At 45.1% G+C, this 25,001-nt stretch overlaps 1 protein-coding gene across 1 annotated transcript in view; it reads left to right on the top strand.

The window, feature by feature from the left end:
- The window catches only part of LOC145352178 (cytosolic phospholipase A2 zeta-like), a 92,040-nt gene that overhangs the window by 48,794 nt on the left and 18,245 nt on the right, over positions 1-25,001 (top strand). Inside the window, exons 12-14 of the mRNA XM_080201908.1 lie at positions 878-1,013; positions 12,130-12,266; positions 14,771-14,993. Coding sequence (XP_080058034.1) covers positions 878-1,013; positions 12,130-12,266; positions 14,771-14,993 — 496 coding nt within the window. The remainder of the gene's footprint in view (positions 1-877; positions 1,014-12,129; positions 12,267-14,770; positions 14,994-25,001) is intronic.

The raw sequence follows: 25,001 nt of genomic DNA, 5'->3' as shown, positions 1-25,001 counted from the left end.
GCATCTCAGAAGGTCAAAACACTGGTGAGGCCACAACTGGAGTATTGTGTGCAGCTCTGGTCACCACATTACAGGAAGGACATAATTGCTCTGGAAAGAGAACAGAGGAGGTTTACAAAAATGTTGTCAGGGTTAGGAAAGTGGAGCTATGAGAAGAGATTAAATAGACTGAGGTTATTTTCCTTGGAACAAAGAAGGCTGAGGGTTGACTTGAATAGAGGTGTACAAAGTTACAAGAGGAAGAGATAGTGTGGACAGGATAAAATTGTTTCACTTGTGGAGAATTCTAGAACCAGGGGACATGGATTCAAGGTAAATGGCATTAGGTGTAGTGGAGACAGGAGAAAGAACTCTTTTACACAGAGGGCGATGGATATCTGGAATTTGTTGTTCAAGTTGATGGTGGAGGCAGAGACCCTATACCATCTTAAAAAGTACCTGGATCTGCACCTAAAATGCTGTAAGCTACAGGGATATGAGCTGGTTGCAGGAACATGGGATTAGAAAGGGTGTCCTCAGGCTGGCATGGCCAAGATGGGTCAAATGGCTTTCTCCTGTGCTATAGCTAGTCTATGGTTCAACCTGTATATAGTCACCGATGTTCCTTGTTAAAAACTATTAAAGCCCTCTGAAATATACACAGGAATGCCTTTTAGTCACATTTTTTCAGGTCAGTCCAAACTCAACAGTTCTATGACCTGAATTGATTTATATGTCCTCACTTAATATGAACAAACTGAAGGTTCTGTCATTATGAAAATAATTCTAAATAAATGATCAGATGATTTCCAGACAGTCTGACTGACCAATTCCTTACAGTGACACCTTTCTTATTGCAAACAGATAGTGTTTGACTGTGAATGTCCATGTTCCACAGCTATAAAGATATGGATGTGCGCCTGAGTTTCGACATCTCTGACCCAGAGAAGGAATTCCTTTCAAAGAGAAAGAGATTTGGTGCACGAGCCCTGAAGCAGGTCCTGAAGCTAAAGAAGACTCCAAAGAACAGTCAAGTATGAAACAAAGTAAAGAATGCAATGAATAGGAATACACAACCTTCGTTTGGGAGCAGGGAGAAAGAAAGAAGTCCTGTTCTAAATAACTAACATAGAACTGCATATCGGTTGCAGCTCTCAGTATATTAGTAATTTTGCTTTTGTAGTTGCATAAGCACTTTCTAGTGTTTTAAAGCTCATTTGAAAGCTGTGGCGTGTGCCCGTGTCAAACAGCAGTTGTAAAATCACCAACATTTTGGGCAGAGTTTTCCTAAGAAATGGCGAAGTGTCATGTTATGACTGAAAACCAGTGATTTTCTCTCCAGAGAAACAGTCAGGTTTTCTCTCCAGACCTTCTGACACTTTTTTTTCCAAAACAAAGGAGGGGGGGGTGGGGGTGTGTTTTGCACCATTATTCTTGAGGGGCAGGGCTTAAAGATACCGGCAAGACCAGCTCCGTGGAGAAATGGCACCTCAATCTTAAAGTTAAAGACCTCACCCCAGCCGACATCAGGGCCCCAGGCAGACGAACACAGAGGGCAAACTTGTCCCCAACACTTAATGAATGTTCAACCCTCATCATCGCTGGTACCAGGGTGACTCAGAGCCCCATCCCACTCTCCCTCCACAGTGCAGGCACAACCCCCTTGCCCTCACAATAGGAGGTCCCTAATGGGGTTCCCTTGAGGACCCACCCCCTTGGCAGTGCGAACCTGGCTCTGTCAGGACACTGCCCTGCAATGTCCATGACCATACGGAACTGCACTGGTCTCTGTGCCCCCAGTATGGTCATCTTGACTGCCAGAGGGCAGTAATGATTCCTGCCAGTGTGACATTATGCTGGTGGAGGATCTGATGCCCCTTGAAGCAATGACATTATGCTGTTTACGAATATCTAAATTTATTCAAATTCATGGTAATCAGGTTCAGGCGTTCACTGGGTATGAACCTCATTACGTTGTTTGTGGGAGGGGCGGGGCAGATCTCATTGCAATCTCCCTGGTGCAAACCCCATTTTGACCTCTCTCAAGAGTTTCTGGACATAACAGGATTTGCACTTTAGTAAACAGGCCCTGGAAAATTCCCCCCTTTGTGTCTAAGTGGCTGTTGGGGGCCCCACACCTTCAGTACAAACTATGAAATGGAATGGGTGGATTCACCTTGTTTGACCTTAGTAAGTCTCTTATTATTGATGCTCAACTCCCAAACACAGGTGTAGCATTATCTGCCCTTCTCCAGCAATGTATTAGCCCAGAAGTGCATTGCTATTGCATTTGGGTGGCATCTTCCATTTTTCATACATACAAATAAGGAGCAGGAATAGGCCATTTGGCCCCTCAAGCCTGCTGTGCCATGGCTGATCTGAGAGTAACCACAAATCTGCATCCTGCCTATAACCTATCATTGCCTTGTTTACCAAAAATCAATCTACATTTGCTTTGAAAGCATGCAAAGACTCTGCTTCCATAACCTTATCAGAAAGAGTTCTAAAGAATTTCAAACCTCAGAGCTAAACAAAAAAAACTCCTCGTCTCAGTTTTAAATAGCAGATATTCTAAAGCTTCTCAAACTGAGATTACCAATTGAGGAGATACGCCATGTCCGGATCCATGCCTACTAAGGACTTGGTCATGATCATCTAACCTTTTAACACATTGGACAATTAATATACGTGGAACAAATTCGAATTGTTCTACTACAGATATCTTAATGAGAAAGTTATAAAATAGTTACAGTACAGGAGTCCATTCAGCCAACTTTGTCTGTGCTGGCCCTCTGCAGGAGCAATTCACCTGGTGGATCTCCCCTGACTTGTCCCTTGGCCTTACACATCTTCTCTTTTCAGATTATGATCCGATTCCTTTTTGAATGCCACAATTCAGCTTGTTTCCAATATGCTCTCAAGCAGCGTATTCCAGGTCCTAACCACTGACTGTGCTCGTAGATTTCTCCTCAAGTTGCCATTGCACTTGATAATGATCTTAAATTTGTGCCCTCTGGTTCTCAATCCTTCCACAAATAGGAACAGTGTCTCCCTATCTATTCTGTTCAGACCCCTGCTGATTTTTGAATAAACTTATCAAATCTCCTCTCAGCCTTCACTTCTCCAAAGCAAAGAATCTCAATTTTCCCATTCTTTCCACATTACTGGATGATTCTTTTGAATACTTTATTTTCCTTTATACATTTCTGGGATGTGGGCGTTTCTGTTTGAGCCAGTTAGTGCCTCTGATCTGAATGGCTTTGCATGCCATTTCAGAGGATAGTTAAGAGTTAATCATATTACCAGGTCTGGAGTCACATGTGGGCTAGACCAGGTAAAGGTGGCAGATTTCGTTAGTTTCATGATTATCGTTGGACTTTTAATTCCAGATATTTTTGTTGAATTCACATTTCACCACCTGCAGTAGCAGGATTTAAACTCAGGTCCCCAGAGCAGTACTCTGGTCTTTGGATTACTAGTCCAGTGACAATACACCATCATCTCCTCTGCAATCTGTACTTGACTTCACATTCTTCCCAACTTGTGGTGCCCAGAACTGGATGCAGTTGAAAATTTAATATAACTTCCTTGCTTTTGTAAGCTGTGCTCCTATTTATAAAGCTGAGGTTACTGAGCTGCTTTCTCAAACTGCCCTGCTGTCTTCAATGATCTATGCACATATGTCCCCCCGTTCTTGCAGTCCCTTCAGAATTGTACCCTTTGTATATTATGCTGCATTCTTTCTACCAAAATGAATCACTTCCCTCATCTCTGCATTACATCTCATCTGCTAATTGTCCATGCATTCCACCAACTAATTTATATCCTTTTGATGTTCTGCATTATCTTCGCAGTTCACTCGACCCACAGATCAATCCAACCCCTCCTCCTGATTCTTAACTGAGGGTGGCTGACTTTATTTATTCATTCATGAGATATGGGTTTTGTTAGCTAGACCAGCATTTATTACCCGTCCCTAATTGCCCTTGAGAAAGTGGTGGTAAGCCACCGTCTTGAAGCGCTGCAGTCCAGGTAGTGTAGGTACCCCACAGTGCTGTTAGGGGCAGAGGATGAGACCTAGAGAGCGATCGCTCGTAGACGCCTCACTAGACCTTGGGTCTAAAGATAATGCTTGTCATCCCTACAGATGCAGGATCACTTCTAACATTTAAGAAAAACTTGGGTTCATGGATGAGAGGGGTGTGGAGGGATATGGTTCAAGTGCAGGTCAGTGGGACTAGGCAAAAAATGGTTCGGCGCAGACAAGACGGGCTAAAAGGCCTGTTTCTGAGCTGTAATTTTCTATGGCTCTATGCCTGACAACCTTTGTCAACAAGGACTGCATAGGTCCAGAGGACTGATCGGTCACAACTGCCACTTGCTGCAGAATTTAGCACTACGAGGACCTGGAAGGCAACTTTTGCCAGTGTGCAAGAAAGTGATCTTGGCTCCTAGGGGACAAGGACTACCCACTGAGGATGTGACTAATGACTTCTGTGCAGAGGCCGCCGAGAGGGAGTACAACAAGGCTCATGCTACAACTTGCACTTTGGCAAAGCAAACCATAGAGATGCTGAAGATGAGGTTCCGGTGGCTGGACTGGTCTGGTGGAGCTCTGCAATATAGACCACAGAGGGTGTCATTAGTTCTCCTCACCTGCTGTGTCCTGTATAACCTGGTGCTGCAACGTGGATAGGAGCAGATGGCAAATTGTGCGGAGGGTGTGGAGAGTCTGCAGAAGGATCTAGATAGGCTGGGCGAATGGGCCAGGAAATGACAAATGGAATTTAATGTTGGCAAGTGTGAGGTGGTCCACTTTGGTAGGAATAATGGTAGGAAGGACTATTACTTACGTGGCGAAAATCTGCAGCAGGCGACGGTGCAGAGGGACCTCGGGGTCCTTGTGCATGAGTCGCAAAAACCCAGCTTGCAGGTGCAGCATGTGGTCAGGAAGGCGAATGGGTTGCTGGCCTTCATAGCGAGGGGGATTGAATATAAAATTAGGGAGTTCTTGCTGCGGCTGTATAGGGCATTGGTGAGGTCGCAGCTGGAGTACTGTGTGCAGTTTTGGGCGCCGCACCTGCGCAAAGATATTTTGGCCTTGGAGGGAGTGCAGAGGAGGTTTACTAGGCTGATACCGGAGTTGAGGGGGTTGAGCTATGAGGAGAGGCTGAATAAACTAGGCTTGTACTCGTTAGAGTTTAGAAGAATGAGGGGAGATCTCATTGAGACGTATAAGATGATGAATGGGATGGATAGGATAGAGGTGGAGAGAATCTTCCCGCTCAAAAAAGACAGTAGGACTAGGGGGCACAGCCTCAAGATAAAGGGGGGGCGGTTTAGAACGGAGTTGAGGAGGAACTTCTTCACTCAAAGGGTGGTGAATCTCTGGAATTCTCTGCCCGTTGAAGTGGTGGAGGCTGCCTCGCTAAATATTTTTAAGACGCGGGTTGAAGGGTTTTTGATAAGAGAGGGGATTAAGGGTTATGGGGAGAGGGCGGGAAAGTGGAACTGAGCCACGACAGATCAGCCATGATCTTATTGAATGGCGGGGCAGGCTCGAAGGGCTAGATGGCCTACTCCTGCTCCTATTTCTTATGTTCTTATGTTCTTAGTAGCAGCACATCTCCTCTGATGAGGATGTTGATGGGAAATGGGGATGATGAGGTCCTCGAAGGCGAGGATGCCGGCCATGAGGCTGACAATGTGCAGGCGAGGCAGATACACTGGGATACACTCATTGCTAATTTGTGGAGCATGATGACAATGCGCAGTGAGGGCTCCCCATAATCACCACATGGCATCTGTGAGCACTGAATATTGGTGTCTCAAGAGGCTCATTGTGTTGTTTCGGATGCTGGTGGGTATTTGGAGCCTGCTTGAACAAGATCTGTGGCCATCTGCACCTGGTGTGAGCACTGGACATGCATCTGACCAGTTGCAGCATACATACCCTCTGTAATAAGGCTCCTGCCATGGAAGTTCAGCAGATACCCATAATCCCTATATTCCAGGAGGATGATGTCTTACAGTGGGGACAATCCATAGATCCTCACAGAGCTTGTGTGAATGTCTGTCTCCTATCTGACTGATAGCAGATTATTTGTGCTCAGTGAACAGGGGCAAATCATAGAGATGTAGTGGGGAAAATAACTTCTCCTGATCCTATGACAACCTTTGTGAGCTGAACCGTTCAGGTCCACAGTGTCACCAGAGACACATGCTGATGGTGTGGGGGGCAGTCTACACCTCAAAGATGCAGAGAGTGTATAGAGAGAATGACGGAACTGGGTAATTCCACCCCTGTACATTCTGGTCATAATGAGAAATGCCATTGATATGCAAGCATGACGGGTGTGTTCAGTGACTGAAGAGGAACCATCAATGTGCTTGGGAAGGTTGCACACAGCACAGGGAGGAAGCTCTGGACTGAGACACCTGCCTTTATTTTGTGCAGAAACCAAACTTTCACTTCAGACTGAAAGGAACACAGCTCATAGCAAGGAGCCGTAGGCAGGATAACATTGGTGGGAGTTTATTTACAATAGTGACATCGTGTACAAGTGATTAACATCAGTGCCGTGCTGTGCAACTGAATCCTCTTGACCTTCCTTACCCTGCCGCAACATCTTAGTGCATCTCCAACATCCACAAAAACAGTCTGCTGACTGCTATGCCCTGTTGTGATTTTTGGAGGCAGCACAGTGGTTAGCACTACTGCTTTGCAGCACCAGGGACCCAGGTTCAATTCCAGCCTTGGCTGACTGGAGTTTGCATATGTCCATGTGGGCTTCCTCTGTGTGCTCTGGTTTTCTCCCACAGTCCAAGGGGAACTGGCCATGCTAAAAGGTCCCTTAGTGTCCAAAGATATGTAGGTTAGATGGAATAGCCATAAATGAGTGGGGTTATGGAGATGGGATGGAGTTTGAGCCTGGATACGATGCTCTTCTGGAGAGCTGGTGCAGACTCGATGGGCTGAATGGCCTCCTTCTACACTGCAGGAATTACATGGTTCTATGATCTCAGCAGGTGTCCTCTGGAGGGCTGAGACCTGGGAGGTCCAGGATCTTGGTGTGTGGCAATGCCACCCTCCTCACCTGAAGCAGTCATGAAAAGAAGGATTTTGGATGGGTGGGTGGCCCCGGAGTGTGCACCAGCTAATTCTCCACTGTGTGGGCGCCGAAGGGTCCTGGCTCCTTCAGTGAGAGGGAGGGGCAGCTTGGGTAAGCTTGAGATGCCGCACCCTCACCCCTGGCATTGTCACTGATGGATATCTACATGGTGGCTGCCACCTTATCAGTGTTAACAGTGCATTGGCCTTTCAGTGCTATTACTTCAGTCTGAAAGCAGATACACTCCATCACCATGCCTTGCAATCTGAGGAGTGCAGCAGACCTGTCCTGGTCCCCCCACATCGACACTATGGTTAAGAAAGCCCACCAACGCTGCTACTCTCTCAGGAAGCTAAGGAAGTTTGGCATGTCAGCTACAACTCTCACCAACATTTACAGATGCATCATAGAAAGCATCCTTTCTGGATGTATCACAGCTTGGTATGGCTCCTAATCTGACCACGACTGCAAGAAACTACACAGGGTTGTAAATGTAGCCCAGTCCATCACACAAACCAGCCTCCCATCCATTGTCTCTGTCTACATTTGCTGCTGCCTTGTAAAAGCAGCCAGCATAATTAAGGACCCCACGTGCCCTGGACATTCTCTCTTCCACCACCTTCTGTCAGGGAAAAGATACAGAAGTCTGAGATCACGTACCAGCTGACTCAAGCTGTCTTTAGACTTTTCAATGGACCTGCCATATATTAAGCAGAACTTTTGCTTCACCCTATCTGTAATTGCAACACTACATTGTCCACCCTCTCCTTTCCTTTTCCTCAATGTACTCTATGAACAGTGTGTTTTATCTGTGAAGCACAAGAAACAATACTTTTCACTGTCTCTCAATACAGGTTCAATAATAAGTCAAATCAAATCAGACATTCCTTCCTGATTTTCCCAAGATTGTTTTTGCGTTTCCTGCAACTGAGGTAGAGCCTAGTCCAGTGGCTCGTCATCTGACTTGGACCCAGCAGATTTCTGGCCTTCAGTCTTCCGAGTGCCGGCACCCTGGGATGTCCTTGTCTTCGTCTGCTGAGGATCAAACAGTGTGATGTGCTCAACATTCAGTGACCCCAAGGCAGTTCTAAAACTAGGTCCCACCGAGGTGTGTATCCGCGCTGGTACAGGGTGTGGGTGAGTGCTCTGACTCATGGGCCACCTTGGCTGCTTCCCAGATGTGGCTGCAAAAGAAAGGAGGTCATTAATGTGTGTGGCAGATGCCTGAGAAGCAGGAGATATCTCTCACAGCATGGTATTCTGATGGATGTTGCAATGCTGGGTCCTCAGTTGGTTGAACTCTGCCAACCTCGCCATCAGCCAGCTGGCTGAATTGTTCTTTCCTCAGTCTGTGAGGACCTTCAGTTCAGGCATACATCCACTAGTCTGTGATCTTTCTCTTTTATTGTGAGCCAACTTGTCCTACATGAAGACAGGTGGAGAAAGTGTAAAGAGGACATATTTCAGGGCAGTTGATGAAGATGCCGGGCATGTGTGGGTGCTGAGTGGAGCGATGGCCATGATGAGGGTGTGACCTGCAAGGAAGGTAAAGGTCTGAGTGGCAGAGTGAGTGCTGGCACTCCTTGAGCTAGCATTGATGTGTGCTATGGATGTGTGCTGGGTCTGAGTGTGTGTATGTGATGAGAAGTTTGATTAAACCTTGCAGAATGGAGAAGATCATTCTGTTGCAGCAATGGATGGCTCTTTTGGACAGCATTGGTGCTGACCCTCTAATGTACTCCCTCGCAGTCAAGGCTTCCACAATAAAAATCAGTTTCCAAGTGACTGAGGATCCCAACACAGGTGGGGCAGATGGTGGTTGGAGGAGTGGATGGGTAGGGTACCCAGGTTGCCAAGCGTTTCTTTCACTGGCATCTACTAGTTCTCAGCAGTGAAACTGGAAGTGGTCAGCTCCTTCCCAGATCTTTTTCCTCCATTTCAGGTGGTTGTAGGCCAAGGATTCCCAGGTGTTGGGGATGTGGCACTTTTTAAAGGAGGCTATGAGGGTATTCTTGAAGTGTTTCCTTTGCCCTGCTGCCATATCAAACTCCCAAATAGAGTGTTTGTTTCAAGAGTCTTGTGATTACCCAGCAAGCTGATCGAGTGTGGTCACTACTTCGATGCTGAGGATGTCGGCCTGAGCGAGAACACTGGCGTTGATGAGCCTATCCTGCCAATGGATTTGCAGGATATTTCAGAGGCAGTGCTGGTGATGTTTCTCCAGGATTTTGGGGTGCTTGCTGTACATAGTCCACATCTCAGCCTTATGAGAGGGCAGGACTGCAGCTGCCATCACCTCATATACTGAATTTGTCACCCTGTTTACAGAGTGCAGGCAAAGGACATCATTGTGTCCAGCAAACACTAAGAACGCAAAAACGGAAGCAGGAGGAGGCCAACAGGCCCTTCAGGCCTGCCCTACCATTCAGTATGATCATGGCTTATCTGAGTCGGCCTTGACTTCTTTTCTATGCCATTTCAACATAGTCCACTATTCTTCAATCAAATATTTATCCACCTCCACTTTAAATACTTGTAATGATTCCACATCCACGACTGTTTGGGTCAGAGAATACAGTTAGAAGTCTCTCAACACCAGGTTAAAATCCAACAGGTTTATTTGGTAATAAACGCCACTAGCTTTCGGAACGCTGTTCCTTCATCAGGTGAGTGGAGAGTTCTGATCACAAACAGGGTATATAAAAGTACACACAGTTTACAGAATACTGATTAGAATGCGAGTCTTTACAGCTAATCAATTCTTAAAGGTGCAGACAATGAGAGTGGAGATAGCATTAAGCATAGGTTAAAGAGATGTGTATTGTTTCCAGACAGGACAGTAAGTGAGATGTTGCAAGTTCAGGCAAGTCATGGGGGTTACAGATAGTGTGACATGAACCCAAGATCCTGGTTGAGGCTGTCCTCGTGTGCGGAACTTGGCTATCAGTTTCTGCTCAGCAACTCTGCGCTGTCGTATGTCGTGAAGGACGAACACCAGAGGCCGAATGCCCGTGACCATGAATGCAAAGACTTGCATTCTAATCAGTATTCTGTAAACTGTGTGTGCCTTTATATGCCTTGTTTGTGATCAGAACTCTCCGCTCACCTGACGAAGGAACAGAATTCCGAAAGCTAGTGGCGTTTACTACCAAATAAACTTGTTGGACTTTAACCTGGTGTTGTGAGACTTCTTGCAGTGTTTACCCCAGTCCAGCACCGGCATCTCCACATCATGGGTCAGAGAATTCCAGAAATTCACCACCCTCTGCGAGAAAAAATTTCTCTGCACCTCAGTTTTAAATGACTGGCCTTTTATCTTGTAGCTATGTCCCCTTGTTCGAGATTCTCCCACTCGTGAAAGCATGTCACCATCTAACCCCTCAGAATCTTGCATGTTTGAGCAAGGCCTCTTCTCACTCTTCTAAACTTTAAGGAATATTGACCCAGACTATTTAGTCTCTGTTGATAGGACAACCTTCTCAGCCCAGCAATTAGCCTGGCGAATCGCCTTTGGACTGCCTCCAATGTTACTATATCCTCAAAATGTCAATACTATTATTACTAGTGTATCTTCCTTTTAGGTAAGGGGAGCAAAACTGTACCTAGTATTCCAGGTGAGGCCTCACCAACACCTTGTACAATTGCACACAACCTCCCTATTTTTTAAACTCCAACTGCTTTGCAATAAAGGCCAGAATGCCTATTACCTTTTAAAGTTTTATTTATTAGTCACAGGTAAGGCTTACATTAACACTGCAATGAAGTTATTGTGAAATTCCCCTAATCGTCACAGTCCAGCACCTGTTTGGGAGAATGCACCTAACCAGCACATCTTTCAAAGTGTGGGAGAAAACCAGAGCGCCTGGAACAAAAGCAATTATTTGTTAGACCTGCCTGCTAGTTTCTTTTGACTCATATTCTAGAAAACCTAGATCCCTCTATACTTCACTCACCGGCAGTCTCTCTCCATTCTATGTGCAGGGGTTACCTTTTAATATGGTGCCTGGATTGTTGTAGTTTTGAGATCATGGAAGGCGGACAAACCCGAGGCTACCTGCCAATGATCCAATGTGAAATCCATGCCTTTACGTTTTTTAAACCAAGTAGCACATACACCTGTTCAGTTGTTGCATTTGAGATCGTAAACACATAGAATAAAACAAAACTTCATCTCTCACCTGGATTGTTTGCTAATGTTCTTAAACCTGTGTCCTCTGCCTGCTGACCTTCCACACAATGGAAATCATCTTTTGTTTATACTTCATACTCTGTCAAAATGCCCCATAATTGCAAAGGGAATCACTGATTGACCTTCCTGTAGGACTTGTTGAATGCGAGTCCCCTGGAGAATTGGTAATTAGCCATCCAGGTGGAGCTCGTGTACTGAGCCCTGTATAAAGCAGGCCCCTGAGTGGGTCTTTTATTGTCCCAGTTGTGTTCACTACAGGTTTGTGGTTTTTGTTTTGCTCTATTTTGTGAAAGAAAAGCACTTGTTCCTTTACAGCCATCTCTCGGAGTTATTAGACCCCATTGCCCTCTTTGACCAAGTTTAGCTTTGCCAGTCTCTCTACATAACAAAATTTCTGCATCTTGGATACTGTTTTAATAAGTTTTCTCTGCATTCTCTCCAAGGCTTTAACTTCCTTTCTAAAGTGTGGTGCCTAAGACGGACTCATGACTCTGGCTGGGGCCTAATCAATAATTTGCAAAGGCTCAACACATTATCTTGTTTATTTATCCTGTGTTTTTCACAGGAAGCATCTAATGCTTTCATTTGACCTGGCTCCCCTCATTCAAATAAGGAAAATATAGTTGCCCCAGTTTCTTCTTCAACGTCCCGGTTTTACTATATGAGTAATTTATAGGTCCCTATGCAAGTTCAGGATGAGGACTGATTATATAGCTGTTTAGAAGAGCCAGCACAAACAAAATGGGCCAAATGGCCTCCTCTTGTGCTGTATACCAACTTTTGAGGAGGATGTGAAACACAGACAATGACATCCCTTTCTGGCACACTGATTGTGTCTGTAATTTATAGGTGCCAGTTGTAGCACTCCTTGCCTCAGGGGGTGGAATACGAGCAATGACATCCCTTTATGGTGTTCTGCTGGGGCTGCAGAAATTACAAATCCTAGACTGCGTAACCTACATGATCGGAGTATCGGGATCAACGTGGTGAGTATGTGTCTGAGTTGAATTGCTAATGTGTTTCTGATAAACGGTTTGCGTAATCTATGTGCCCAGGAAGTGAATGCTTTCTCAGTTTGCACAGTTAAAATGGGGAGCCTGCGAGCCAGGGAATAATCAGCTGAAACACTCGGCATAGCCAGGGACGCAGTGACCCTCCCGATCTCCAGGGCACGGCTTCATTTCATAAAATCATAAAGTTTTCTGCCTTACAGCTTGACTGGATCAGCTAACAGGCAGACTGACAACTCAACCAGATCATTAGACAGTCAGACTGACTTCTGAGCAGACCATTAAACTGCTAGATTGACAGCTGGGCCAGACCATTAGGTAGCCAGATAAATAGCTGGGCCAGACAGACAGTCAGATCAGAAAAATACTCCTGCCCCTTTAGGTTCAGAAGAAAATTTGAAAGATGAAGTTGAAATTTATCTACCTGGCCAGGATCTGGATCCCCACTGCTTTTGCCTTATGTGAAAGCTGCAGTACCTCTACTTGCGTTTACTCATGCCTCTGACGGATGTAGGTCTAATGCAGCACAGGTAAAGCTTTCTCTACACTGTCTCCATTAATTATTCCAAAGGCAGGTGCAGCATCAGTTGAGAGGCAGAGTAAAGCCCCCTCTACATAGTCCTATCAAACACACCCATAAGAAACATAAGAACATAAGAAATAGGAGCAGGAGTAGGCCATCTAGCCCTTCGAGCCTGCCCCGCCATTCAATAAGATCATGGCTGATCTGTCGTGGCTCAGTTCCACATACCCGCCCTCTCCCCATAACCCTTAATCCCCTCAGGTATATCAAGGGTTACACAGAAAACAGCCATTCAGTGTTATTATGATCTTCATGGAGATCAATAAATTTCAAGAAGTTCAATATTCCAGTTAAAGCTGTGAAAGAATATTAAATTTTCATGTTTTAAGACTTTTACTGTAACAAAATACTTTAATCACAATTGACCAAACACTATCTTTGTAGGCAACTTATTTTTTAAACCATAAACCAGAAAATTCTCTTTTTTCTTTTATCACAACCAAAGGCACGCATCACAGATATACTTTACGCTGTCCATTAAATATACATCCAATTCTCTTGGAATCAGCCCAAGGTAATCCTTAGCTCCCAAGAATTTATTTTTGTTCTTTTCCATCCTCAGCCTGGGAACTTTTAATCCCGGAACTATTATTCACAGCAAAGTTTTTTTCCCCGCAGCAATTCTTCATCTAGCTCAAGCTAGGTGATTCTTCCAGCTTCATTTAAAGTCTTATGAATTTGGTCTTTTTATCTCTAGCATGAACTCCACACACATTCTGTTGTAGTGAACCACAGTGTCTTATTGCCCATAGCTGTTCTCCTCCTCACGAATACTGGCAGACTAACCTTTTTCGTGATTGTTCAGGGTATCTTGAACCTTTGCCCTCTTAAAATCCATCTCCATAGCAATGTGAATCACATGAATCATGTATCCAGATACAAATGCTGATCAGCTGTCCTTTAGGCTCCAACTCGTTTTTTATCTGAGAAGTAAATGGACAGTTACAGTGCAACTGACATTCTCAGCAGTTTCCGAGGATGTTGGAGACTCACAGTCTATCTATTGTTAGCTCCTAAGCTGCTGCCATTGTTTCTGAGTGCAAACACCTTGCACCACATGGGCCCATGTTAATCCCTTAACAATCAAACCACCTTGAGAGCAGGTCACAGAATCTCTCCATTTTACCTCAAATTAAAGACACCATCCCACAACACAACTTCACAATTGTAACAGTGCAAGTTTCCTAGAGTTTCCAATTCATGTCCAGAGAGTGAGTGGACCAACTTGTTCAGGATGTGGGAAGCAGGGGGACTAATGAGAGGTTTTCCTAGTTGAGAGCAGCATCAGGATGCAGTGGAAAGTAAATGAGGGAGAGGACACTTCAAAATGTTAGTGCCCGTCATCCAGTTTTTTTTTTGATAAATCATAAATTTATTTTGTAGTTAGGTTGCCATTGTTAGGGGGTTTGGTCATGGAAGAAGGCACAGGGCCTGGACAGGGTGGGACCCCCACATCTGGACCTGTTGGGACTGTGTATCCAGACCAGCTTGGAGTCACTTTGGACTGGGTAAGTCTACAATCTCGGTCAAATGGTCAGCAGTTTGTTTTTAAATTCATATTCACAGTCACTTGTTAATTACCTTTCCCTGTGGGAAATTACCCAATGGAAATGGAGGAAGAGTGAATATAGGCTGGATGGGATGGAAGGTGTGGGAGGTAGGAATAAATATCCTTATGAAGAGCAGTGACCACAAATAAAATAGCAGCACATTAGATGTGAACATATTCCCAAGACTGGAGCTGATGCACACGCCAATGACTGGGCTAACGTTTTGATAAATATTGCAATAAGTAACACAATAACCCCTTTTAGTGAATGTCCTATCTCATAATGTATAAACCTCGCCAACAAGCCCTTGTCAGAAAACCTTTTAAGCAACTGTAATTTTTCACCAGGTGTATGTCTACGCTGTATCACGATGCCGATTGGTCTCTCAAAGATATGAAAGAGCCAATTGAGAACGTCAAGAATCAAGTGATCAAGAGCAAGACCAGCGCCCTATCCAAGGATCGCCTGGGGTATTACATTAATGCTTTGGTAGACAAGAGCCGATCAGGGCACAACATATCATTGACAGATCTGTGGGGGCTCATCATTGAATCATTTCTCCTTGGAAAGGTATAGTGATGGATAACCTTCTCTGTATAATATCCCAACTTTGTTACTCCCTCCCTAACAGCACCATGGATGTACCTAAATCTCAAGGACGGTCATGATTCAAGCATGCACCTTCTCAAGGGTAGTTAAAGATGGGCTTTAAATGCTGGCCTTGCCAATGATGCCTTCAGAGAACAAATACAAAAGACTATTAATCCACAGTACCTCACCTGTGTCATCTGTGGCAGTGTAAATCTGATCTGTTCAAGTATTCACTTCCCATTTTGAACCTCAATGTGCAATATAACTAGGGAGAGAGTACATAAAGTGGTTTCCAGATGCTTCACTGATTGTGCTTAAAGAAAACACAAGCCCTCTTTCTTCAGTATCCTCAACCTGTAAGCAACCATTGTCCCCCAAGGCTCCAGCTCTTCTGCCATTATCATGTGGCATAGTGGTTAGCAGTGCTGCCTCACAGCACTAGGGGCCTGTGTTCAATTCCCGGCTTGGGTGACTGTGTGGAGTGTGTACGTTCTCCTGATGTCTGTGTGGGTTTCCTCCAGGTGCTCCGGTTCTCTCCCACTGTCTGAAAGACATGCTGGTTAGGTGCATTCAGCCTCAGTGTACCCAAACAGGCACTGGGATGTGGCAACTCGGAGATTTTCACAATAATTTCATTGTGGTGTTAATGTAAGCCTACTTGTGACGCTAATAAAAAAGAAACTCTGGTTCTGCCAATTAGCTATGGCTCACTACCCTGACATCATTCTGTACTGTGTGAAAATCTACTTTATAGCCAGCCATGTACTTTTGAAATACATTGCCATGTTGTCATGAAGCGGAACAGCCAGCTGAAACCAACAAGTTATCTTAAACAAAAACTACATAAACGACTAGATCAAATTGCAGAATAATTTTATTTCCATCTTGTCTAAGGACAGACGGGATCTTGATGTAAAATTTTATCCGAGAAACATCATGTTCAACACCGCTGCACTGCCTGAGTTAGTCAATACTCATAGCTTTCTTCTTGTGTGACTGGGTTTGTTCACACTATTCCTGAGATATTACTGTAAAGCTTTGGAAATTATTTTATTTTTATTTATTCATTAGTGTCACAGGTAGGCTTACATTAACACTGCAATGAAGTTACTGTGAAAATCCCTTAGTCGCCATACTCTGGTGCCTGTTCAGGTACACTGAGGGAGAATTTAGCATGGCCAATGCACCTAACCAGCTTGTCTTTCAGACTGTGGGAAGAAATCAGAGCGTCCGAGGAAACCCGCATAGACACAAGGAGAACTTGCAGACTCCGCGGTCACCGAAACCAGGAATCAAACCCGGGTCTCTGGAGCTGTGAGGCAGCAGTGCTAACCACCGTGCTGCTCACACACTTTAGAGGTTTCATCGACACTTCTGGGATGTCATCTACAGTTTGGATGTCTGCTCTGCACTTTGGAGCTGTGTTATATTAGATCAGCGTGGGCACCTGTAATGCTGTTATGTTGGACCTGCAATGAAGACCAAGGTGATCAGCAGCAACAGCTACGTGCTCAGACATAAAGTACCACGGGGGAGGGGGAATCAGCAGAGAGGTGTGCAAACAGAGGTTAAACTTCTTTAACTTGTCAGAATATTGGTGTCTCAAGAGGTTCATTGTGGCATTTCAGATATTGATGGGTATTTGAAGCCTGCTTTAACAAGACCTGTGGCCATCTGCACCTGGTGATGAGATCCTGTCAAGAGCATCACTGCCTTCAACCTCTTTACTTATGCATTTGTCTAGTGATCTGCCAGAGACATTTGCGGAACCTCACAATAGGCAGCAGACAAATGCATAAGACAGGCAACAGTCGGTTTGTTTGCCAGATTATGTTAGTGTTCCCAGTGGTGATGTCAATCTGGATTATCGGTCACTCGGGTTTCTGTTCGATCTGGTTTCCCGCAGCTGCAGGGTGTCAGTGCAATACGAAGTCTCTCAACATCAGGTTAAAGTCCAACAGGTGTATTTGGCAGCAGAAGCTTTCGGAGTCTCGCCCCTTCAGGTAAATGAGGAGTTGTATTCACAAACAGAGCATATATACATACAAACTCAATTTACAAGATAATGGTTGGAATGCGAGTCTTTACCGGTAATCAAGACTGAAAGATACAAACAATGTGAATGGAGAGAGGGCCAAGTACAGGTATTGTCTCCAGCCAGGACAGTTAGTAAGATTTTACAAGCCCAGGCAAGTTGTGGGGGTTACAGATAGTGTGACATGAACCCAAGATCCTGGTTGAGGCTGTCCTCGTGTGCAGAACTTGGCTATCAGTTTCTGCTCAGTGATATTGCATTGTCGTGTGTCGTGAAGGCCACCTTGGAGAACGTTTACCTGAAGACCAGAGGCTGAATGCCTGTGACTGCTGAAATGTTCCTTTACTGGAAGGAAATGCTCTTGCCTGATAATTGTTGAGCAGTGTTCATTCATCCGTTGTCGTAGCATCTGCATGGTCTTGCCAATGTACCATGCCTCGGGATATCCTTTCCTGCAGCGTATCAGGTAGATAACGTTGGCCGAATCACAAGAGTATGTACCGTGTACCTGGTGCATGGTATTCTCATGCGAGATGATGGCATCTGTGTCAATGATCCGACACATCTTGCAGAGGTTGCTGTGACAGGGTTGTATGGTGTCATGGTCTCTGTTCGCCTGAAGGTTGGATAGTTTGTTGCGAACAATGGTCTGTTTGAAGTTGTGCAGTTGTTTGAAAGCAAGGTGTAGGAGCGTGGGGATGCCCTTGGCGAGATGTTCATCTTCATCAATGATATGTTGAAGGCTCCGGAGAAGATGTCGTAGCTTCTCCGATCTGGGGAGGTATTGGACATTGAAGGGGACTCTGTCCGCTGTGTCCCATGTTTGTCTTCTGAGGAGTTTAGTGAGGTGTGTTCTTTAGTCGGATGTGTTCTTTAGTCGGATGTGCTCTTTAGTCGGGTGTGTTCTTTAGTCGGATCTGCAGGTAACTGTCGGTAGTGTTCCTCGTTATTCAGTTGTCGGTGCACTTCTTTGCAGTAATCCGTTCTGTTCAGTATGAGAGTGGCCCCCCACTTTGTCTGCTGGTTTGATGACAATGTTGCGGTTGATCTTGAGAGCGTGGATGGCATTGTGTTGTGGTTGGGTGATTTTCAGGGCTGTCTTGTGAGTGTGGCCGATGAATCTGGCATTGATGCACCTCCTGACGGCTTGGGCATACATGTCGAGTTGAGGGCAGTGGCCTTTCGGAGGAGTCCAATTCGACTCTTTCCTCTTTGTTGCTGTAGCGCAGATCTCTCTGTTGGCTGTTCTAGTTCATTGGCTACATCATTGTGTTCGCTGTTGGCCTCTTGGTTTTATGGAAGAATAAAGGAGTTGGTTTGCAGGTGCACCAGATAATTAAGGCAAATGGAATTTTGTCCTTCATTGTAGAGGGATGGAGTTTAAAAACAGCGAGGTTATGTTGCAACTCTATAAGGTGCTGGTGAAGTACACCTGGAGTACTGTATACAGTTTTGGTCTCCTTACTTGAGAAAGGATATACTGGCACTGGAGGGGTGCAGAGGAGATTCCAGAGTTGAGAGAGTTGGCTTATAAGTAAAGACTGAGTAGACTGGGGCCCTACTCATTGGAATTCAGAAGAATGAGGGGAGATCTTATAGAAACATATAAGATTATGAAGGGAATAGATAAGATAGAAGCAGCGAAACTGTTTCCACTGGCGGATGAAACTAGAATTAGGGGGCATAGCCTCAAAATAAAGGGAAACAGATTTAGAACTGAGTTGAGGAGGAACTTCTTCACACAAGGGGTTGTGAATCTGTGGAATTCCCTGCCCAGTGAAGCAGTTGAGGCTACCTCATTGAATGTTTTTAAGGCAAGGATAGATAAATTTTTGAACAGTAAAGTGGGTAAGTGGAGCTGAGTCCACAGAAAGATCAGCCATGATCTTATTGAATGGCAGAGCAGACTCGAGGGGCCTGTACACCTATTCCTACTCCTAGTTTTTATGTTTTTTATGTTTACATAACTCCCGCAGCCTTGTTTGCCTGATGCGTTCCTCTGTGTCCACTACAAGACTGATGAAGTCCATTTCACTGGTGGAGCAGAAATTGAGCCCTCAGCTGAGAACTTTGATTTTGTTGGTTGAAGTGTGTAGTCCGACAAGTTGTAAATGGACCTCCCCGCAGTGGTACTGTTTTCTACTGTGATATCGGGGGAGGCTTAGTTGGTGCTGGTAATGATGCTGAGTTTCTCAACTTTCCTGTTCTTGATGTGCATGTAGATTGCGTATTTCCATTGTTTCATCTGCTTGGCAGAGTTTCGCAGCTGATCTGCGTCCTGAGCGCAAATTGAGGCTATGGACTTATCTTGGTTTCCAGGATGCAGCGTTTGCTGTGGAGCTGGTATATGAGGTTGTTGAGGAGTGTAAGAGAGGTGCGAAGGCAAAGTTTCTCAGCATAGTCTCTGTTATAGTTGGACCTGAGTGGGTTCGTGATCTGTAGTCCTTTCGGTATCTTGTTTGCTTTCTTGCATCTTTGTAGAAACTTGATGTCTGTGTCGATATGCGCGATCATCTTGGAGATCCTGTCCACTTGGAGCCGGCAGTTGCGTTGTCGAAGGTAGTCATGATGTGGAGATGCCAGTGTTGGACTGGGGTAAACATACTAAGAAGTCTCACAACACCAGGTTAAAGTCCAACAGGTTTATTTGGTAGCACAAGCTTTCAGAGTCTCGCTCCTTCTTCAGGTAAGTGAGGAGTTATGTTCACAAACAGGGCAACCTACAACACAGACTACTTTGAGAGACTTTGCTATCACACCTCTCTCATACTCCTCAACTACCTCATACAGCTCTAAGCAAACACTGCATCCTTGAAACCAAGATAGAATCCATATTCTCAACTTGCAGTCAGGACGCAGACCAGCTGCAAAACAATGCCAAGCAGATGAGACCATGGCACTATGCACGCCAAGAACAGGACAGTTGAGAAACTCGGCATCATTACCAGCAGCAACTAAGCCTCCCCCGATACCACAGTAGAAAACAGTACCACTGCAGGGAAGCCCATTGTCAACTTGTCGGACTACACATTTCAACCAGACAAAATCGAAGTTCTCAGCCATGAGCTCAATTTCTGCCCCACCATCAGAATGGACCCCATCAATCTTGCAGCGGACACAGGGGAATTCATCAGGTGAATGAGGCTGCGGGAGTTCTTCCACAAAGTCCAAAAGGCCAACAGTGAACACAACGAGACAGCCAGTGAACCAGAACAGCTGACAGAGAGATCCGCGGTGCAGCGACCAAAGAGGAAAGAGTTGAATTAGACTCCTCCGAAAGGCTGCTGCCCTCGACTCGACATGTATGCCCAAGCTGTCAGGAGGTGCATCAATGCCAGGTTCATCAGCCACACTCACAAGACAGACTCGAACATCATCCAAGCACAACGCAATGCCATGTGTTTTCAAGACCAACCCATAACATTGTCATCAAACCAGCAAAGGAGGGGCCACTTTCATACTGAACAGAGTGGATAACTGCAAAGAACTGAACAACAAGGAAAACTACAGACAGACAGTTACCAGCAGATCCGACTAAAGAACACACCTGTCAACTCAACAGACTGATCAAGACCTTTGATCCGGACCTTTGGAGCACCCTCCGTGCTCTCATCCCACGTACTTCCCGCATTGGAGATCTCTAGTGCTTCCCAAAGATCCTCAAGGCCAACACAACTGACTGTCCCATCATATTAGGCAATAGGACTCTGTAAGAACTTCTCTGGTTGAAACCCATTGTACAAAGAATCCCCAGCTTCTGCCACGACACTATAGACTTGCTACAGAACACATGGAGCAGGTGTACCCTTCGTTGTCCAGTACTTCCCTGGAGCGGAGAAGCTATGTTATTTTCTCCAGCCTTCAACATGTCATCGATGAAGATGAACATCTCACCAAGTCCATTCTCATACCTCAGTTCTTACTTTAAAAAACCTCAAACAGACCATTGTCAGCAGCAAACTACCCAGCCTTCAGGAGAACAGTGACCATGACACCACACAACCTTTCCACAGCAACCTCTGTAAGACGTGCCAGATCATCAACATGGTTGACGTCATCTCACATGAGAACACCATCCAGCAGTTTCATGCTATACACTCTTGCGACTCGGCCAGCATTGTCTACCTGATATGCTGCAGGAAAGGATGTCCTGAGGCATGGTACATTGGGGAGACCATGCAGGTGCTATGACAATGGATGAATGAACACCGCTCAACAATCACAAGGCAGGAGTGCTCCCTTCCTGTTGGGGAACACTTCAGCAGTCACAGGCATTCAGCCTCTGATCTTCGGGTAAGCGTTCTCGAAGACGGCTTTCATGACACACGACAGCACAGAGTCATTGAGCAGAAGCTCTGCACACATGAGGACGGCCTCAACCAGCATCTTGGGTTCATGTCACACTATCTGTAACCCCCATGACTTGCCTGGGCTTGCAACATCTCACTAACCGTCCTGGCTTGAGACAATACACATCTCTTTAACCTGTGCTTAACCCTCTCTCCACTCACATTGTCTGTACCTTTACGACTTGATTACCTGTAAAGACTCACATTCCCATGATTATCTTGTAAATTGAGTTTGTGTCTTTATATGCCCTGTTTGTGAACACAACTCCTCACACGCCTGAAGGAGAACGCTCCGAAAGCATGTGTTGCCAAATAAACATGTTGGACTTTAACCTGGTGTTGTGAGACTTCTTACTGTGCTTATTCCAGTCCAACGCTGGCATCTCCATATCATGGGCGTCAGTGCTACAGGCGTGTGATAATTGAGGCGCCCCCTAGATTACCCTGGAGTATTCATTAACTGCACAGGCTTCCACTCCATCAATGTCCGCTGGTATCCAGCCAGAAAAATATCTTTATGCGCAGGATTTCTCCATAAGACCATAAGACATAGGAGCAGAATTAGGCCATGTGGCCCATCGAGTCTGTTCCACCATTCAATCATGGCTGATATTTTTCTCATCCCCATTCCCCTTTTCCCCATAACCCCGATCCCCTTATTAATCAAGAATCTATCTATCTCTGTTTTAGAGACACTCAATGACCTCACTTCCACAGCCTTCTGCAGCAAAGAGGTCCACAGATTCACCACTCTCTGGCTGAAGAAATTCCTCCTCGTCTCTGTTTTAAAGGATTGTTCCTTTAACTTGAGGTTGTGTCCTCTGGTTCTAACTACAGCTTTGTACAGTCCTGGGGTCTGACTACAGCCTTATACCGCCTCAGAAGTACATCCCTGCCCTTGTATTCTAGCCCTCTCGACATGAATGCTAACATTGCATTTGCCTTCCTAACTGCCGACTGAACCTGCATGAATCTTGAACAAGGACTCCCAAGTCCCTTTGTGTTTCTGATTTCCTAAGCATTTTCCCGTTTAGAAAATAGTCTATGCCTCCATTCCTCCTTCCAAAGTGCATAACCTCAGACTCTTCCACATTGTATTCCATCTGTCACTTCTTTGCCCACTCTCCTAATCTGTCCAACTCCTTCTGCAGCCCTCCTGCTTCCTCAATGCTACCTGTCCCTCTACATATTTTTGTATTATCTGCAACTTAGCACCAGTGCCTACAGTTTCCTTCTTCCAAATCGTTAATGCATATTTTGAAAAATAATGGTCTCAGCACTGACCCCTGAGGCACACCATTAGTCACCGGCTACCATCCTGAAAAAGACCCCTTTGTCCCCATTCTCTGCCTTTTGCCAATCACCAGTCCTCTATCCATGCCATGATCTTACCCTTATCCTCCATTATGTTTCTGTCCTCCAAACTCTTCACATTTCCAAGCAGATTTGCTAGTTGGCAGCTCAAAGACAAAGGATACCCACTTAAAACTTGGCTGATGACACCTCTCAGAAAACCAAAGAATGTCAGACTCGTTGAACAAGTCATCGGCATGCTGAAGATGTACCTCAGCTGTCTGGACAGATCTGGAGGTACCCTTCAGTAGGCACCAGCCCGAGTCTCCAGATTGATTGTGGTCAGTGTTCCCCACAAATTTTCCTTCATAGTCATTTACTGCACTGCCTAGTCCCTTTAAGGTTGTTTTTCATCTTAGAGGGGCTTGATTGCTATGTGAGTGCCCACCCACCCAGTTTAGAAGGAACGTTGGCCATGGCGCACTGCTCTTTGCGTCACACTGTGCAGCAGTGAAGCTTGAACCTGCAGAAGGAACAAGGCACAGAGCCTCTTTGGACAATGCCAAGGGGGAGGAGGAGACCAAAAGCAAGGAGGTGGAAGGTGACCCGAGAAATACACCACTAGCGGCACACATTGCAGCCCTGGATGCCCTCATTATTTCAAGGATCGGTTCAGTTTCACCCCCCATTTGCTAGACTATTAATCCAGAAACTCAGCTAATGTCTGGGGACCTGGGTTCAAATCCTGCCATGGTAGGTGGAATTTAGAATCTACTGATGACTATTAAACCATTGTCGATTGTCAGAAAAACCCATCTGGTTCACTAAAATCCTTTGGGAAAGGAAATCAGCCATCCTTACCCAGTCTGGCCTATATGTCACTCCAGAGCCATAGCAATGTGGTTGTCTCAATTGCTCTCCGGTGGCAACAAGGGATGGGCAAAAAATGCTGGCCAGCCAGCAACACCCATGTCCTGTGAATGAGTAAAAAATAATAATTGTTTTAAAAAGTTCATTTACAGGATGTGGGTGTCGCTGCCTAGGCTAACAATTATTGCCAATCCCTAACTGACCTTGAGAAGACAGTAATGAATTGCCTTCCTGAACTATTGCAGTCCATGTGGTGTAGGTACACCCACAGTGCTGTTAGGGTGGGAGCTTCAGAACTTAATATGTCCATAATCACTTGACTGTCAGAGTGACACCAGAATGCTGCTGCTATGAGACCAGTTTTACTGTGTTTACATAAAGTCAGCTAAGATGTGATCAACCTTTCCCTTTTTGTACATGGTGTAGCTTTCTTCCATTGGTTTGTGGCAGGAATTTCTGAATGAATTGGTGCTTTTTGAGGTGAATTGCAGGCATTTTCAGTATTTTACTAACGATTATGTGGTCTGGCCAGGTAGACCCAATGTGATATGGTTCAAGACTCACTGTTGCAGTTAGCAGTTCCTATCAATATCTGGAAATTCTGTTGATTTGTGGATTTACTTTGGCTACAGGATCACACCAAGAATGGGCTTTCTCATTTCACGTAGCTAATGGTACTAGTGCACATGAAGATCAAACAGTTTGTGTACATGGTTCAGAACCTCTAGCCAAGGTGGGTTGTACCAAAAATAGCAGGCTCTTGCTAACACTGGCCTGATAAATAACTTCCTAGAAGTAGCATCAGCCTCATGGTATTCCTATGACACTTCTAGCTAAAGCTCTAGGTGAAAAAGTTGGTGGTGAGAGTAAGCCTGGGCTGTGCAACTGGTTTTTGAAACCATCTGGACATCCTCAAGTCCCATCGCTCACTGTCCTCTACAGATTCTTTCAGTGCACCAATGGGTAATGTAGCCCCAGCCTGGAAAAGAATGGAAACCTACCTGTGCCCTAGGAGATTAAACTGCAGAAACACCTTCTTATCCAAGTTCAAAGATCACCAAAACTGTGCTTTTGTTAGGCTTTGGCTATGCAATCATCTTACTGTTCATGTGAGTGGCTCTGAAGTTAGTTAATAATTTGGTCACTTTACTTTAAAACTTAAGCACAAAAAAGTAATTTACAAATGACGTATTGCTGACAGTTAGGACACATTTGAATGTAGGTATGCACTGCTTATGTCTGTTGAACCAAACAAAAATGGCTTTCAGACTATTTTAATCAAACAGTACCTTTTATGGTAAAGTATATTGTACTCAGAATTATTGAGTACAATATACTTATCCTTAGCGCACAAGTTTACATTTTTCTATGACCTATGTAGGGCAAAGACCATTGACATTGTCAACTGATGACATAAATCAAAGGATCCTTGTTTTATTG

The sequence above is a fragment of the Carcharhinus amblyrhynchos genome, chromosome 14 (genome assembly GCF_965287045.1).
Source record: "Carcharhinus amblyrhynchos chromosome 14, sCarAmb.v2.hapA, whole genome shotgun sequence".
Taxonomy (NCBI): Eukaryota; Metazoa; Chordata; class Chondrichthyes; order Carcharhiniformes; family Carcharhinidae; genus Carcharhinus; species Carcharhinus amblyrhynchos.
The sequence above is the reverse complement of the archived record's forward strand: the minus strand, read 5'-3'. Positions and strand labels throughout refer to the sequence as shown.